At 43.8% G+C, this 18873-nt stretch overlaps 1 protein-coding gene across 5 annotated transcripts in view; it reads left to right on the top strand.

Annotated features, from left to right (window-relative positions):
• Positions 1 to 18873, top strand: part of mtgo (miles to go) — a 93880-nt gene that overhangs the window by 38306 nt on the left and 36701 nt on the right. For 4 of the 5 annotated variants that reach the window (XM_075895410.1, XM_075895405.1, XM_075895420.1 and 1 more), the window contains 7 exons: positions 4155 to 4320; positions 4466 to 4597; positions 6266 to 6325; positions 7165 to 7363; positions 8109 to 8168; positions 17558 to 17601; positions 18520 to 18614. In XM_075895410.1, the coding sequence (XP_075751525.1) occupies positions 4155 to 4320; positions 4466 to 4597; positions 6266 to 6325; positions 7165 to 7363; positions 8109 to 8168; positions 17558 to 17601; positions 18520 to 18614 (756 nt within the window). The remainder of the gene's footprint in view (positions 1 to 4154; positions 4321 to 4465; positions 4598 to 6265; positions 6326 to 7164; positions 7364 to 8108; positions 8169 to 17557; positions 17602 to 18519; positions 18615 to 18873) is intronic. The other variant, XM_075895407.1, reaches the window with a different exon arrangement.

Raw genomic sequence — 18873 nt, 5'->3', positions numbered from 1 at the left:
ACAGTGCCTTCCGAAATGTGCAGCCGTTGCGCACTCGATCGGCTTTTTGTAGTCCTTGCGCTCCCTCATATGACGGCAAGTCTTCGGATCGAGAGCCTCTCGAACAGTCGGGAAAAAAAAAAAATGCGAAGATATCAAATTCGGTCGTGAATTGTGCTACGGAAACGCGCGAGAGTCTCTCGAAAGGATCGGCCTGCATTCTCCCATTTTTTTTCTTTTGTTTCGTGTCGCGAGCCAAGCTGGAGTCTGATTACGGTTGCGGCAGGTGTAGCGTAACTTCCGCAATTTCTAGCCGTCTCTGCAGCCGTATAGGAAGAAAAGATGCGTCGCGCATCGGTCCGTGTAAGATTAAAAAAAAAAAAAGCGGGCCGCTTTCTGCGCGTGCATATCGGGCAGATTTTATCTTGCGAACACATGTCGGCGCTTTTTTTTCTGCGCCCACAGAGGAGAGAGAATTGCATCGTAAAAGGTTTCGCGCGCTGCATCACCGCACAGCCGAAACGGGCGGTAAATATATGGCCACGCGGTCGGCCGTCGCGAATAAAAAAAGGAAGGCGGCGACCGTCAGCGAGCGAAAGTTTCGGCGTCGACATCGGCATTTTGCGCTAGCACAGCTGGGCAGCTGACCGATCACACGTAGGACGCGTTGTCGCTGACGTGGAAAAAAGCTTGCGCGGCGGGCGGCGACAGCTAGCGCCCCCGCGCCAAGTGCTCCACGTAGCAGCCGCTCGCTGCTGCTGCTGATCTTCGGCGTCCCGTTGATGCCGTGGAATTCTCGCGCTCGTGTTGTTGTCGTCGTCCGTGCCCTCGTTGCCACGTTCCTGCGGCGGCGCACGTGTCCGGGCGCCAATTTCGAAACTAGGCGTCTCGGAGGAGCGTTCATCGCGCAGCGGTTGCCGTCGTCTTGTCTGTTCCGCAGGTGGTACTACTGGCACGGGATACAGTGCTATGCTTTTCTTACCTGCATTGGTTCTACTTCTGAGCGGGCCTCGTGTTTGTGCTTACGCTGCCCCAACCCACGGTTACGCAGTTCTCGCGTTTTCTGTGTATCGCCACCGCTCAGTTGTTCGGTGTGCGTGCGTGTGCGCGTGCGTGTGTGCGTGTGTGCGTGCGTGCGTGCGTGTGTGTGTGTGTGTGTGTGTGTGTGTGTGTGTGTGTGTGTGTGTGTGTGTGTGTGTGTGTGTTCCTGCATCAATATGCAACCGCCAACAATCCTTTAGTCTATGCTGTTTTTTTTTTTTGCGGGAAGGGGAAGAGGACGGATTCGGGGAGAGGGGTGTTGAACTGTGCCAGTTCCTATTCAAAACCTTCCTCTGCAGCAGCCCTCGAAGTTCTTACGTTTTTCGATCTCTAACACCACCACTTTTACTTACACTTTTACTTATGTATGGCCATGCTTTGCCCCCTCCCCCTCTTATACAACTATGGGGTATCGGCTGCTCTCCCCCTCTCCATGCACACGTGTATAGTTGTTATGCTTTAAGTTACAATGTCGTTTGTCATTCCATAGGCACTGTTTAAACTTTGCATTCACTGAGAAGGCTATGTGGCGTTGCAAGTAATATTGGCTTTAAATTCTTGTTCAGTTTTTTTCTTATGCCTGGTGAAACCTGTCATTCACATAGGGCTGAAATGAGAACAGTGCCTCTGTTATCATTTTTTTCATCTGAGCAATAACTTCTTGCACTTCTGTGTAAGTAGCTAATGATGTTTAGAGAGCACTATAGCAACTGTGGCCACTGTCTTCAAAATTTGATACATGTCTAAGCTTATTTCTTTTGCAACATTTGGGATGCTCTGCCTAGCTTGAAATTCTGTTTTTTACATTGTATGAGCTCAAATTAGGCATGTTTTGTCAGTTTACACTGACCTTTCTCTCTTGTGAAGCTGTGCATGAGTTTTGCACCATAACTTCGCTCGTCAGCAAAGCTTGTGGCATTTTACTTTCATTTGAATGAGGCATCAGCAGCTGTTTGTCGAATTTGTGGATTTGCTGCAGCTTTCTTCACATGAGTGGATAGTCTAGCCCCTAAATCTTTGGCGGCTCCTATCACATTATCTATGAGTTGCAAAGGGAAGGGTATATTCATAAATGCTTAGCCTTTGCCTTTTCTGGTGTGTTTGATATACCACATCTATTGTAGAATGTCTGCTTCTAATGCAGGCTCTTCTGGGTTCGATTTGCAGTGCCACAGGGCACTTCCAGTTTACCAAAAGGACAAAGGAGAGGGAGGCGCTTGGTAGGGTGGCTGCTCGTTACGGGAAATCAAAAAATATGCATACCATCATTGAAGGATTCAGTATAGAACAGTAAAGGGCAAATACCTGTTTTATGAATGCTTCCTTGATGGGTACACCTTTTTTGTATTCAATAAGCATGTACCAACTAGACGAGCTACAAGTTTTAGTGGCGAGTTCATTCTCACGAAAGTGGCCTTTTCTACCTCTGTTCCACCTCTTCCTCCCATTCGTGCTTTGCTGCACTTCATCATTGGTTGCAGAATTTGACATTTTTTCGAACACTCAAACCATTATCTCAGTTGTGTGTTCTTTAGAAGAAAAAGGCACGAGATCAGGCTGCAGTGCACCATGATAGAGCATGCTTTGCTAGTTACCAAGAATACTTGGCAGGCGTGTATGTTACCGTTCCAACTAGTAGGTGTGGCATTGCGTGTAGCATGCTGCGCCCCTAAGTGAACGTGATCTCACAGCTGTTTGGTTCTATCCACAATACATACAAGACATGTCTGATTTAAACATGAACATATTCGACAGAGATTTGTCTGGCTGGATTAAAATTCATACGAATAAAATAATATACAAAAGAAGCTTTGGAGAGTTTATTTTTTTCTTATGAATATGTGACTGTGATGGTCTAGGCTGTTTCAGTGGCAAAATATTTTGTATTAGTTACTTATTAGTTACTTATTTGTTTTGTTAACTACTGCCAGACATTCGTTCTCGTACTTGGGTGATATTGCTACCACCATGCTTTTACCAATGTTGGGAAGGTTTTTGAATTCCAAAGTAGAGCTGTCCTGTGTAGCAGCTTGGTTATGGTGTACAGTATATTATTTTTACATCGCTAGAAACGAAACCTACTTGGCATGTTTCTTCTGCTATGCTTTTAAAACACTTTCTGCTCATCTCTCTTGTTTTAATCCATAATAAGCAACTGCATTCTTTAATGCAGTGCAAGATAGGAGGATTGTTGCCGATCGTTTCTCATTTTTTGTTTCTTTACTTTTATATATGCAAGGAAAAAATGCGTTAAGGCGTGCAGTAAGTGTGCAGCTTATTAAAAGCCCAGAGATGTCTCAACATTGTTCTTATAGGATTCCTGTAAATACCTCTTATCATAATTTACTTTCATTTGAATGGAATAGCTTTGCAAAATGCTCATACTTTCATACAGCTAAAATTTGGCTTTAGATGTCAACACATAATGGACTGCATGCTGTACATCTCATTCTGGTTAGTGCAAATAATCAACAGGCCAGGTCTTGAAAGTGTGCTAGCAATCCTGTACATCTAGATGAAAAATTCGGGAATACGGTTGTCAATAAAACCAACGTCGCGACAAGTGGACATGTTTTCGTGTCAAGACTGCAGCTGAAGTTGCGGCCTTCAAGAAGAAAAGTCTGCATGTTGAAGTGTTGCCTTCAATGACGTCACACATTCACAAATTTATGTGAAGCCTCCATTTTCCTTTTGACTGCTGTATTTCCTACACTTCTAGGCTTGCTGTGATCCATGCGTGGAACTATGGTTACAGGAAGGCTCTGTCAGATTGGGTGGTTGCAAAATTCGCATGCTGTGTCATCTACATTCATTGTTGCTACGATGTCTTATAGTGTTGCGAAAAAACAGTATGTACACTCGTACCTCGATATAACGAACCTGGATGTAACGAAATATTGGTTATAACACAGTAAATGAAAACTAGTTTTGCAATATCTATAATGTTAGAAATAAACCTCTATATCAAATTTTCGGATATAACAAACTTATCATCTGAAATGCAACTTTGTTACAATGAGATTTGAGTGTATTTCTTCTTGTGTGCAAGTGGGTTTTTTATGCACTATAATATGTTCATTCTCCTTGGTACGTCTGCTCTGAGGAAATGCATGACTTGTCGTGTCCCTTTGCAGACTGGGGCGGCGCCCGGTGCGGCACAGCCTGCATTTTACCCGTATCCGGCCACGGCTGCTGCTGGTCCAGCCGCACAGGCTTCCCCTTCGGCTGCGCCGCCTTTTGTGGGCCAGTTTCACTCGCCTGCCGCCATGCAGTCTCAGCTCAGTCCACACTCGCAACAGGGTCAGTTGAGCTGTCCCGAATGCTTGTTGCGCTGTTTACAAAAGGCAGTTATAATTGTGTAGTAGAAAGTACTTTGCTTTTTTTGTTTTTGTCATAAGCGGGAGATTCACTGTGGGTTTTGCAACACTGTTGTCTGCACTACTAGGCCATGCGAATCCCAGTGGCCAGCCCCACAAGGACGAACGGTCGCAGAAGCAGTTCTTCAAGCTACGCAAAAAGCTAGAATCTCGTCCGCCTCCTTCCAATTCTGGTGCCCACTCGGAGCCTCCCAGATCAAGTGAGTCGTTTCTGGGGTTCATTTAAATAAGGGGAAGCACCTTTCTTAAGGGGACTTCTCTTTGCATTTTACCGTGGCCTTACTTTCCCAATTCCGTTTGCCTTTACAAAGATATGATCAGATAATTGTATAGTCTGAAAACGTGTTTGTTCAAAAGAAATGCGCTTTGCCAGCCTTGCAAGTGCACAGTTTGCTCCTGATCACGAGGTCAGGAGTTTGACTCCCAACAGTGCAGAAGATGCAAAAAGAGACTCAAACCCTGGTTCAACTTTGAGATATGCAAACTTGTTAGAAGAGCAGCTGATGCCCACAAAAAGTTCCTTAAAAACTGAACAGCAGTAGAGGAAACAAAGCTCAAAAGTTCGTCTTTTCTGACAAGCTAAACACAGACCTGAAGTGCAATCCAAAATTCTTTTGGAAATACGTCAAGGTCAACAGAAAAGTTGACACAGCTATCCCTGACCTCTTAACTGAGAAAAATGCTATAACGGATTACTTGTAGAAAGCTGGAGCAAAAGTATCTTGCAGAAACTATAGAAAAAATTCAAAACCAGGCAGTCTGTTTTGTCAGCAAAAATTACGACCCATTTGCTAGTATATCAGAAATAAAACCACATTAGGCTGGGAAACTCTACAATCTAGAAGACTGAAACTTTGACTAAAACTTCTGCATAGTAGCAAGAACTGATAAGTCTAAAATACCTACTAGCATCAACTTATCGTTCCACAAGATGCCAACACACACATACGAGAATATGCATTCAGAACCACTCTTGCCAACTCCTTTTTTTTTTTTTTTAATAACTGGAGACTGGGACTAACTTCCCGAAGACATCGTAAACTTGAGTGACAGCAGCGCCTTTTTTTCATTGTTGTGACATTTTGACATGCCTATTCACTTTTAGTATCTGCCTGTCATGTGTCATATTGTACTAAAATATTTTTAATTGCATGCTGTAATTATGTTTTATTTTCCAGAATATTTAAGGTGTACTATCGCAGAAATGTTAGCAACCATATTGGACTTTGTATGTATACCCCCCTGCAGTAATGCCACTACGACATTGTGTAAAAAAAAAAAAATAAATCTGATCGAAGCAGAGCCAGAAGCCAAGATTTTGATACATGTTGAAAGAGCAATTATAAAACCCTGCTGCATCCCCCATAACTACTGCATCACTTTCGAATGTTGGAACTTCATGAATTGGTCAACAGATCAGTCAATCATATACAGTTGAACCCCTTTTAAAAGGCATGCTCCAGGGAGCAATTCTTCTCTTTTATATGAGATGTCTTATCAGCAGGGCAACCCGTATTTCAACCCGTATTATCAACCCGTATTTTACTGTGGGCACACTGGTGTCTCTTATACCCATCTGTATCTTATATCAGTGCCTCTTATGAATTGGTTTGACTGTAAAACAATTAATTGATAAAGCAAGGAAGTAATTATTTTTCTTGTTAATAAATAAAAAGCCAACATAAGCAGCCTTGAAAGCCTAAGCCGTGCTCAGAACAGGTTGGTATGGAAGAGGTTATGGAATAGGTTGTCATGCGTCTCAGTTTGGCTTCTTCGGAATGCATATTATAAACAGGTTAAATACTCACTGTCATGCAGAGTCCACATGGTTTGTAAATTGAGTGCCTGTTTTATACTCTCTTTACCAGGCCACAGTTCACCGGGCCCATCAGGTTGTGGTAGACCTGGCCACGGAGCAGAACAACAGGGTTAGCCAATTTTATTTTAATGTGAACAGCTGGCGAGACAAGCATGCATCTGGTGGGGGGGCTACATGCGACTCTTTGCAACAGTAGCCAGTTATTTGACGTTCGGCCACACTAACTAGTAGCCATGTGATTATGTTATCGCAGTATAGATCGCATTAACCAGGTGACAGTCGTAATTAAACATACTACTACTATGTGGACATCATCAGTGTTGGAGCAAGGGCCATTGCAATGTAAAACTTGGGTTTGTTTGAAAGCATCAGGAGAGTGCAATAAAGAAGTCAGTCCAGAACATTCACTTTTGTAGCACTTCAATTTCTGATAGTTCCAGCAAGTTTAAAAAGCCAGTCATACAGAAAAAATTGTAATTTTCGATATGTGAAAACTATTCCTTGTGGAGGAAATATACTATATCTGGATTGTTCAAGGGAAAATGTGTTGGTAATGCAGATTTGATGAAATGGGGTGCATAAAATAAAAGTGTTTTCAAAACTGACTGTCTGCAAATCGTATTGGGATGTGTAAAATTCTTGATGTGCAAGGCAGAACATTTCAAGTGGCTGACTTGGGATCTTTAATCCTTGACTTGCATTGACATCTAAATCGTGCTTCAGATAGCTAAAGAAGTTAATGCCTTTTTCTGCATATGTGAAATCTAAATAATGCATGCAGTCAGTGCACAATGAGACATTGGCCAGCATGAAGTTGTTCAACAAACCGAACCTTCCTCAGTACGTTCATTGTCATTCTCGTGCTGCTGTGCATTTCTGGTGCTTTGATGACTACTGCTCTAATGATGAAAAGGCTCTAACTTTTAAATTTTTGTGGTGTTAACAAAGTGGCCTTGCCACGGTGTGCAGAGGCCCTGGTGCAGCTGTCCTCTCTGCGGGTGCCGACGGTGTCACAGCTTGGTGCGCGGCAGGCGTTGGCATCCTGGAGTGCCCCTGAGGCGTCCGGGGGAGCAACGCTTGACGGTGTGGCCTATGAGCTCCTACTTTCTGAAAAGGGCTTGGACAGGCCTGCAAAGCTGTTCAAATGGTCAGCACCTCTTTTTCTCTTGCAATCTAATGTGGCCTAAGTCAGTTTAGACTGCCTTGAATTCACTTATTTAGAGCCATTCGTTAGTTTCACTTGGCACCACTATTGACTTTTACAGGCTGTGCATCTTTTGGGGTGTCTTGCAAAAACATATTTAAATTACACTTAAAATGTTAGTACTTGAGCTTAAAGAATGTGAAATTATTTTGTCACTATTGAATTACCACACATTAGATTCATAAACTGAATTAAAAAACACTTGCAAGGAGCACAATACAGATGATGCTATTACATAAGCATGCTGAACACAAACTTGGCAGGTGAACCACTCCTTTGTCTTTAGGCAGTCAGAAAAGCAGTTTATCAATCTTGAACGGATACAGCCGCCAGAGTTTTTTCAACTGTTTACGTTGCTTGGTTACTGATTGGCAGTGTTTTCTGACCATGCTGCAGAAGTACTGCAAGGCTGCTTTAAGCTTCCGCTTTACCAAAATTCTGTACTTAAATTTCAGCGTTGGGCTAGAAGAGGTCAAGATCGTAAACAGCATGAACAAAATTGATCATTTCTTTCGTGACTGGTCATTTCCTTCTGTGGTACCTGAGGGGAGAACCAAGAACAAACAGGATTTGTTTGTTGGCAGAAAGTGCTGCTGCGGGTTTCTTGTTGATCTGTGTTTGGAATCTTCCATGGCAACAGAAGCAGGGTGAATGCATTGCTTACATGTTTTTCACATTCTTTTTTCAGTGGCAAATCGTTGGAACAAAAGCTTGAAGATCTGAAGCCTGGGACGGAGTATTTGTTGTGGTGAGTTGTGTACTTTGCACACACCGGTAGTGGTTACACATTTGGTCCATCAACGTTGGCTGACTTGGCTAACTGGAGTGCTTGACTAAAATGAACCTTCATTTGAAAGCCAATAATTTATTCTTGCTGCATGTGCAGCACTGACATTAGCATTGCACTTACAGATTATTCAATTAAGCAGCTACTAGGTATGCTCTTGTGAGGCTTTACCTGCTACTGCTGTACAGGTAAACCTGCTTATAGCAAACCTCCACATAACGAATTCCTCGATTTTATGAAATTTTTCTATTCCTGGTCATTGCTCCATAGAAGCACATGTATTTGTGACCTCTATGTAACAAAGTAGCAGAGGAAGACAACTTTACTATAACGAATTTTTCCCACAGGCAATCTAGGGATTTTGCCCCAGGCTTCGGTACGAACATGCATCTTTTGCGCGTGCCCCGCCCCCGACATAGTGCGAAGTGGCTGCCAGCACGCACGGAGCAGCACGCGAGAGCGAGCGCTCATGATTGCGCATGGTTGAGCGTGAGGCGGGCAGGCAGGCCTGCATCCCACAAGCCGGCTTGCTGTTGTTCTCGCCGCTGCGTGCGCATGGGTGTGCCCCTTCTCCCTCCAAACCAAAACAAAAAAAAGAAAACTACTTTTGCATTGGCAGTGCCAACCGTTTAGTTAACGTCACAAATGTGGGGCCGCACTTCATATGAAGGGTGCTTTACCGAATAGTTTTTCGTGGTATCTGTGCGTTTGCTCTTTGTTTTCGATGCCATGGGCGCGTGCATGGTTTCACTGTGCGCACATGGTGGGGCCCGTGGCAACGTTCAGCTTTTCTCTCTTTTTTTTTTGCTTTTTTTTAGTACGCACAACCCGTGTTGTCACCAATGAGGGGATGTCAGAATAGGCACTGATGGAAGCTCTTCGAGACTATGGTGATGACGGATCTTTGGAGGTCAACTCGTCTTGCGCATCCGTTTTGTGCAGCACCGCAAGTTCGCAGGCTCATAGCTTTCGCGATTAGCCGATTAGTTCTGGCAACAAAATGACAGGTTGAATGCAATGCAATGAATGCGATAGCAACAGATTCTAATGCTATACGAAGTAAGGCTGGCAGCCAACCCTTTGGATATGATGTCGCGGAACTCCTACAAGATGCTGGTGTGAAAAAATACGGTCACTTCAGGGAGACATGCTCTTTTTACACACTCCCTTCGCGCTGAAAGCACACTGATACTTGCCGAAATAGCAAGTGCGCCAGACACCGTGACCGCCCTTCTAATCGAAGTACATTGCTGCTGCTCGAGCGTTCTCCCCACCCTCCGTGTTTTTTCTTGCTCGTTCAAGACGGGTGTTTTCTTTTCTGTTTGAGCATTTGACGGCAGTTCTAACATGCCAGGGATTTATCTTATGCGCTTTGCAGGTGACAGGGATGGGCCGAATTTTTTAATCTGAGCTTCAGCAGCCCTTGCACGCTTGTAATTGCTCGAGGAAGTTAAGATTCGTGGTGGCATGTTATCAATTTAGACTTGTTGCGAAACATGGCGGTGACAGCAAACCCCCACTTTATCGAGAGTGTTCATACAATTACTAATGCAGTTTTTTACTGATGAATAAGTGTTTTGGGTCCCGCTTTTGTTCGATTTGTGCATTATTTTTTTTTTAATTTTCTACCGATCCTCCATATAAAGAGATCCTTTATGTAAGGAATTTTTCCAGCACTTTGTCAATTTCATTATATCCAGCTTTAACTGTACCCGTATAACAGTAAAATGACAAAGTTGACCTAGTTAGTTGAGATTCGTCGTAGATAGGCATACACAAGGGAAGTACCCAACACAGGTGCTTCTATCAACGGAACGTAGGCCCCGCAAAGGCACCTGCACAAGTAGGCGTTTGGTGTGTAGCGACACCACGGATCCGAGCTAACGGGGGAGTTTCGGCTCCCTCCCACGCCTAGCCGTGCGTGGCTTTGCGTCCGGGGAAAAGGGGATCCTGGGGGTTGAGCCAATGCTGGGTGATTGGACCTTTAAGGCCCCCCGGCAGAGGATAGGCATACACAAGGGAAGTACCCAACACAGGTGCTTCTATCAACGGAACGTAGGCCCCGCAGGGGCACCTGCACAAGTAGGCGTTTGGTGTGTAGCGACACCACGGATCCGAGCTAACGGGGGAGTTTCGGCTCCCTCCCACGCCTAGCCGTGCGTGGCTTTGCGTCCGGGGAAAAGGGGATCCTGGGGGTTGAGCCAATGCTGGGTGATTGGACCTTTAAGGCCCCCCGGCAGAGGCAACACACCCCTTTGGCCCCGGCTTCACGTAGACGGCACCCCTGGGCTGACCCACCCAGGGGAAATCGACAGTCGCCTTTTCCTATCTCTCTCTTCCTACATCTTAGTCTTTTCTCGTCTTTAAATCTATCCTGTCTTCTTCTCTCTTCCACTTCCGATTTTCCTGGCGGCAAGGGTGTGTAATTACTCAACCTTGAGTAGTTATATTTGGTTATAGTGGCAATGTACGGCTGGCGTCTGCAGCCTTATGCTATTAAGTGCTTCAGCGTCTCCTGGTTGGACTCCATGGTGGGTGGTCACCATTGCTGCCGAAAAAAAAGTACACTACTATGGGAACACATGCATTTCCCCATCTCCTAGATCGTCTTCCGCTTAAGAGGGGACGCACCGATGAAATATCAATTTTCAGCCAACCCAGACAATGCTTTCCAAAATTTCATGTAGTGCACAGCGAAAAGCCAGCAAAACAAGCCAGAGCCATATCTCCATTTCTTGTTGCTAAATCTCTGACTGAGCTCTTTGGCCCAGGATACAAGGTTACAAAGATGGCTAGCGGAGACCTTCTCCTTGAGCTGCCTGAAAAACACCACTATGATAAACTTGGCAGTCTCGTAGCATTTGGTAATATCCCAGTATCTGTTTCACCTCATAGATCAATGAACACCTCACGCGGAGTTGTTTCAGAAGCAGACCTTTTTGAAATGTCTGAACAGGAACTGCTTGAAGGGTGGAAAGAGCAAAATGTCACGGATGTGAAACGAATCGTCATCAGACGCGACAACAAAGAAATACCTACCAAACATTTAATACTCACTTTTGCATCTAGCACACTGCCTTCATCTATAGACACAGGCTACATCAAACTCTCTGTCCGTCCCTACATTCCCTATCCAAGACGGTGTTATACATGTCAACGATTTGGTCATGGCTCGCAGAACTGCCGGGGTCAGGAAACTTGTGCAAGATGTGGTAGCCACGGCCACACATCTGATAACTGTGTTACTACGCCTCACTGCGTGAATTGTGACGGGGAACACGCCGCGTATTCGCGTTCATGTCCTAACTGAAAGAAAGAAAAAGAAATAATCACTCTTAAAGTCAAAGAAAACGTCACATTCAAAGAAGCAAGACGAAGGGTTTCGCCATTCTACGGCGCAACATATGCTGATGCGGCGCGTCGGGGGGCAACGCCGCACCAGCCCTCGCAACCCCTTCGGCAAGCGCAGAGCGAGCCGTCGGCTGTGGCGCCTGCCCCCAAGGTGGCAGTAGTTCAGTCTACTCCGCCTTCAAGCAAATTGAGGCTGGAGACTCCAGGGTCCTCTGGTCTCAAGGCCTCACCTCACCAGGCGAGGCCTAACATCCGAACCACCAGCTCGCATGTGCGGGCATCCAGTGCCTCTGAGGAGGCAATGGATACAACGGTACCCTTGGTACCGAAAGAGCAGCGCGCCTCCTTGGAGTGCGCCAAGAAAAATAAAAAACCAATAACGGGGCCGGACGACCGTCCTGCCACCTAAAATAACAAGCTCACTCTAACACAGGGCACTCTCTGTACACACAGCAGCATCTCTTCTTTTAATATGCAGACAGAAATATTACAGTGGAACATCCGAGGCCTTCTTCGAAACCTTGATGACTTACAAGAACTCCTCCATGAATACAATCCAAGAGTGCTGTGTGTACAAGAGACACACTTGAAACAAACAAACACAAACTTTTTACGTAAGTCCGTAATCTTCCGAAAGGATAGAGATGATGCCATGCCACCATCCGGTGGTGTAGCGGTTATAGTTAGTCAAGTGATAGCATGCACACAATTACCCCTTAAAACTTTTTTCGAGGCAGTGGCTGTCCGAGCAGTTATTCTTAACAAACTTGTCACTGTCTGCTCTTTGTACATACCTCCGCACCACCGTCTTGAAAAACTTCAATTCCAGTCTTTAATAGACGAACTACCTGAACCTTATCTGGTCCTTATCCGCACATAATGGTCTGTGGGGTGACTCTCGCTGTGATGCACGAGGTCGTCTCATTGAACAATTCCTCATTTCATCAGGTGCTTGTCTGTTGAATAGGAAAGAGGCAACATACTATAACCTTGCCAACAAAACTTACTCTTCCATAGACCTGAGTATCGCATCTCCTTCACTTGTACCATTGCTTCAGTGGAAAGTCATAAAAAATCCATACGGAAGTGACCATTTTCCTTTAGTTTTGAGTACACCAATAATATATGAATGTCCTCCACATGTTCCCAAATGGCTGGTAAACAAAGCCGACTGGGAACAATTTCAAAAGCTTACTCACTTAAATTGGACTGACATATGCGGATTAGGCATAGATGAAGCTGTGCAGTACTTCACGGCCTTTCTTACTGACGCAGCAGCCAAGTGCATTCCACAAACTTCTGGACTGCCCGGCAAACGACATGTCCCGTGGTGGAACACTGAGTTACGGAATGCGCGAAAGGAACAGAACAGGGCATGGAGGTTGCTGCGGAACTCGCCGACGGCGGAAAACCTTGAGAGCTTTTAAGAAAATAAAATCTCGAGGCAGGAGAACGCGCAGGCCAGAAGAGAAAGTTGGCACAAGTTTTTATCAGGGATAAATTCATATACACAAGAGGCCAAAGTCTGGAACATGGTTCGTAGGATAGCAGGAAGAAAAGTACATTCACTCCCACTCGTAAACACTCGGGGTGATACCTTGGAAGATCAGGCAAACTTCCTCGGTGCACACTTTGAACGGGTATCCAGCTTGTCCCACTATACTGACACTTTCCAAAAATACAGAACTAAAATAGAAAAGCAGAAACTCGAACACAAAACCACTAGATACGAGGCATATAACCAAGCTTTCAGTCTAGCTGAGCTCCGAACATCTCTAAACTCCTGCAGTACTTCTGCCCCAGGTTCTGACCGTGTGGTGTATGAAATGTTAAAAAACCTACCAGCAGAAACACGAAAAACCCTACTCTGTTTGTACAATGCTATCTGGTTTTCTGGCACTATCTCCATCTCCTGGAAAGAGGCTATTATTCCCATTTTGAAAGAGGGCAAGGACCCTTCTTTAGCTTCAAGTTATAGGCCTATTGCACTTACAAGCTGCTTGTGCAAAGTCTTCTAAAAAATGATAAACTGCCGACTTGTACATATCCTTGAAACAAACAATTTGCTCGACCCATTTCAGTGCGGGTTTCGGGAAAGTAGATCCACCACAGACCACCTTGTTCGTATCGAGGCACAGATCAGAGACGCCTTCGTCCATAAACAATACTTTCTCTCTGTGTTCCTCGATATCGAAAAGGCTTATGATATACAACATGGCGTTTTGGAATTCTAAGAGACCTGTCTCGCCTTGGTGTGCGCGGAAGAATGTTTCACATAATCGAAAGTTACCTGTCAAACCGGACATTCCGTGTCCGTGTGGACAGTGCTCTCTCCCAAACATTTGTCCAGGAAACAGGTGTGCCACAAGGTGGTGTACTTAGTTGCACACTTTTTATTATCAAAATGAATTCCTTGCACTTGTCCATCCCCAGCAATATGTTCTATTGTACATATGTCGACGACGTTCAGCTTGGCTTCAAGTCATGCAACTTGGCAATGTGTGAGCGGCAGGTCCAGCTGGGTTTAAACAAGGTCTCCAAATGAGCAGATGAAAACGGATTTCGACTTAACCCACAAAAAAGCACGTGTGTCTTGTTCTCTCGAAAGAGAGGCATGCACTCAGAACCCGACATTGAACTGAACGGTCAACGTCTGTCTGTTAATACAGAGCATAAATTCTTAGGATTAATCTTGGACAACAAGTTGACCTTCGTACCGCACATCAAGTATTTAAAAACAAAATGTTTAAAAGCCATTAATGTTATAAAAGTATTGTCACGTACTACTTGGGGTAGTGATAGGCAATGCCTCGTGAATCTGTATCGAAGCCTCATTCGCACCCGCTTAGATTATGGGGCCGTTGTTTATCAGTCTGCAACTCAAAGTGCTTTGAAGATGCTGGACCCCGTGCACCATTTGAGCATCCGCCTTTCTACGGGTGCTTTTCGCACCAGCCCCGTAGAAAGCCTTTACGTTGAGTCAAATGAGTGGTCGCTTCATCTGCAGAGAACTTACATGTCCTTTGTTTATTTCCTTAAGGTGAAAGCAGACAAGAAGCACCCCTCATACTCTACTATTAATAATTTGTCGAGCTCAATTCTGTTTCAAAACAGGCCTTCGATGAGGCAGCCCTTCTCAGTTCGCCTGAAGGGTCTAGCTGAGGAAACTGGAGTCTCACTTGAACACAGTTTAATGGCTCCTGTAGCATACCCGCCACCGTGGCAATGGCAGACTATAGACTGTGATGTGTCTTTTCTAGAAGTTACAAAGCATGCGCCTATTACCCATATTCGAACATACTTCCTCGAACTTCAACACAAATACACACGTCCCGAGTTTTTTACAGACGCCTCCAAGTCTAATTCCTCGTGTCCTACGCTGCTGTCGGCCCATCCTTTTCGGATGCTGGCCCTCTACATCCAGGCACAAGTATCTTCACAGCGGAAGCCTATGCGATACTTGTGGCGGCTAAACACATCAAACAATTACAAATACAAAAAGCAGTAATTTATACAGACTCCCTTAGTGTGGTAACGGCTCTGCACAGTCTTAAAAAACAAAAAAACCCAGTCCTTGTCTCACTTTACTCCATTTTGTGCACACTCTACACACTCAAACATGTTGTAGTGTGCTGGGTGCCAGGGCACCGTGAGATTCAAGGCAACGTGAGGGCGGATCAGCTCGCTGCATCCGTTCACAAAAGCACTGCCACTACACCCATATCAATCCCGGCCCTTGATCTTAAGCCGTCTCTCAAACGAAACCTCAGGGTATACTGGCAGAGCAAGTGGGATACACACACACAAAACAAACTACACGTTATTAAACCATACCTTGGTCATTGGCTGCCCGTATCGAAATCGCGTCATACAGAGGTAATACTAACGAGACTTAGGATAGGACACACATACACGACACACACATATCTTTTGTCCGGTGGCAATCCACCATTGTGCGACAGATGTGGTGAAGCATTAGCAGTCCTTCACACGTTAATCCAGTGCAAACACTTAGAAAAACAACATTTTCCATTACCCTACCGACAACATATACCTTTACACCCTGCAATGTTCGTCGGTAGGGAACCGCTTTTTAGTCATAAATTCTTGTTAGCGTTTTTAAAAGCACTTCATAGTTTTCATATCATATACTCGGGCATTCCGTAGCACAACCTCTCCAGAGAGGTTTTTGCTGCGGTGGTTACCCAAGAAAGCACTTGCCTCACGGCCCGTGGTTGCCAGGGTACGAACGAGTGAGGCACTTGTGCTAATTCCAGACATGACCACCATCGTTTTTCTTTATCACCTACTTTTGTCACCTATTCACACCACACACACCTTTCACGGCATGGTCATGATTTTATTACTTGTATGTTTTTACCCGCCTTGTTGCGAGGAATTTTATGGCCCTTATACAGCCGCTAATCACAATCATTGTCCACATTCTTTGTCCCATGAACTGGCGCTCTTTGGCCATCAAATGGCCCTTGCGCCAAAAAACACCATATATCATCATCAACGGAACGTAGGCATCTTGGGATAAAAATAAGATTAAGCTCAAAGCCTAATGGCACATGCATGGGCCATTATCTGTGTCCGTGTCTACTTGTGTCCATGTATATTTTGTCCATGTCTACATGCCAAACTTTTTAAGGGGGCAGACTGCTCTTAGACATTTTTTGTTTATTTCTTCAGTGATCTTGATCAAACTGCACAGAATTATGCAGTTTTTTCTGGTGATTTCAAATGTTTAATTAGTTTTCCTGTAACTCATCTTATTCCTGAGATAACTTAAGTTCACCCCCTATTGTTTAAGGCTGCCATAGAATAAAAAGTGCTTAATTAAAAGCGATATATAAAATATCCTAGCATAGACTAATGACTATAGATTGAAATAATGCAAGAGTTTTTTTGTTTTTAATTAAGCCTTTCTTATTATTTTACAGCAAAATTAACTATCCATTTTCAAAAGCAGTTGGAATTGTGTTAAAAGTTTGATGAGTAATTAATTAAAAAGGCTTGTTCTCTAAATTCTGCTCCCATACCTGCACCCTATGCACATACAGATTTCCATTACAAAAAGAATTATTGTTGTACCTGCCCTAGCTGCAGAGATATTGAGGCCTCAAAATTGAACAGTTGTAAATTTACTGTTTTGAGAAAAATGGAAAAAACTGAAAACGCACAGCTCCTTCAAAAAGCAACAGTCATGGTGTGCATGTTTTGCAATCTTCATAAAAGTGCTCATAAATTCGTAGCAGAGCTTCTAACGCAGGTGCCGGCAAATTATAAAGAGGCCTCGAAGTTGGTTCCCCATTTTTTTGCAGGTTCTGCATGTTCACAGCACTGAGAATTTTGACAGTTAGAATGACATTACAAAAAAAATTACCACTTCCTGGTGTGTAAAAATTTGCAGAGAGATAGCAAAATACTTGCAGATACCAAATATGTCAATTTTAAAAATGATTTTTGTCACTTTTTGGTCCCAAAGAGCAGTCTGCCCCCTTAAGTAGGTGACCTTAGCCCAAATTTGGCATCCAATCAGTCAGTCTCTTCTGGCTGTCACCTGGTTTTCTCTGGTTCTACAAGAGCTAGCCCAAGCATCTATGACCACAAGTATTTGTTTAATCATTAATAATGGACGTTGGTCATCGGGCTGGAGATGAATGACTGAGCGGCAACGTAGATGCATCCATAGCAGTCAAACACCAATAGACATTGTGCTAGCTCTTTTATATCAATGTACAGCATACATTAAACTACTTATGTAAGGACACATCTTACTTTCAGATTCCTATGACGGAGGGATCAACCATGTTTTTACATAAAATGGACTGCATAAGGCAATGATACATTTAGCAGCATTAATTCACCAATTTGATAAGTTGAAGCTAGCAGCTTGTTTGCACTTATTACTGACTTTTATCTTCTAGCTGTAGTAACTTCTTCAGCATTCTAGAAATCATTGTTTCAGTTTAGTTTTTCTTTTCTTTTGTCAGCATTCAAGCCCACTTGGATGACATTCGAGGGAGTCCTTCGCCTAGTGAGTACCTTATGAACAGAATAACCTTTCTGTCACGTCTACTTTAAGAACACACATGCATGTGCTACATTGAGTGTGTTATGTGATGCAATTTGTTATAGTCGTGCAGCTTTGAAAGTCATGCTAGTTATATGGAGGGTGCCTTCTTTCACTCCTGATGATATAGTTCAGCCTTAAATATAACAAACTTCAATATAACAAAATTTCCAATAGTATAACAGATTAGTAAATATTGATGACCTTACATATTTTGCAATACTGTTGAAAAGCTCACTTAAAGAAAAGGTGTCTTGTGCCAATGCACAACAGATACTAAAACTTGAGAAGCATAGGTGTTTCGGTTATGAATCTGGGACACAATGTCGCAAAAGAAAACATGGCTGCCATAAAAAGAGCTGCTGTTAATCATGTTGTCTCCTTGCTTTCAGATGATTTTAAACTGCAGCACTTATTTTGCAGCTTGCAACCATATTTGATATTGTGGGCTTGATTTGATGAGACTTTTCGTATAAAAATACTAAATCCTTTGCCTACTGTACAACTGGAATCGCACTTGTTTAGAGCACCAAGACGACTGCTTCAGCTGCAGTGGCCGCCAGAAGTGTGCTAAGACCGACATTTTAATTATACAAGAGGATGTAAAGCATGAACTGGAGCATTTAGCTAATGAGAGGTAGCTGCTGCAGACACCAGCAGTGTCCACAGCCACACCCCCTCTACTCTCAAGTGTGATTCAATTAGTATGTTGAAAGGTTTAATTTCAATTTATTGCAGTTTCAATAACAATGGAAGCAAATTTTCGTTTTTACCAACTTCGTTACATTGAAGTTTAATGGTACGTCTGCAAAGGCCATGAAGGGAAAATGGACACAGTTTTTCGCTTTAGAGATGTCTCACACGAATTGTTCTGTGTTGCAGGTGTTGAGTTCAAGACAAGCTGCTGTGAACCAGACACACCTCAGCCACCCAAACTTGTGTCTCGAACCAAAAACACAATAGTGGTGAAATGGAATGTGAGTTGTTATTCGGTTCTTTTTTAATCGTGCATGTAGGAGCGATTGCAGCTTGTGCCTTGTTGGCTTGCCTAATGTTCTTTTTTGCCAGCAATGATGTGATGGAGACACGGCTCTGTAGCATGTAAAGACCTTAATTTGAGAGTGACCATCTCTTTGCACTCCATTAAGTGAACTTGATCGCTGCTAGGGTTTCACTTGCCATGTGGAATTTTGTATGTGCTTATTAGGTGGTTTTGTCTGGGTAATATTCAAGTCT

Source organism: Rhipicephalus microplus, chromosome 1 (genome assembly GCF_043290135.1).
Source record: "Rhipicephalus microplus isolate Deutch F79 chromosome 1, USDA_Rmic, whole genome shotgun sequence".
In the NCBI taxonomy this organism is placed as follows: Eukaryota; Metazoa; Arthropoda; class Arachnida; order Ixodida; family Ixodidae; genus Rhipicephalus; species Rhipicephalus microplus.
This window is presented reverse-complemented; position numbering and strand designations above follow the sequence as displayed.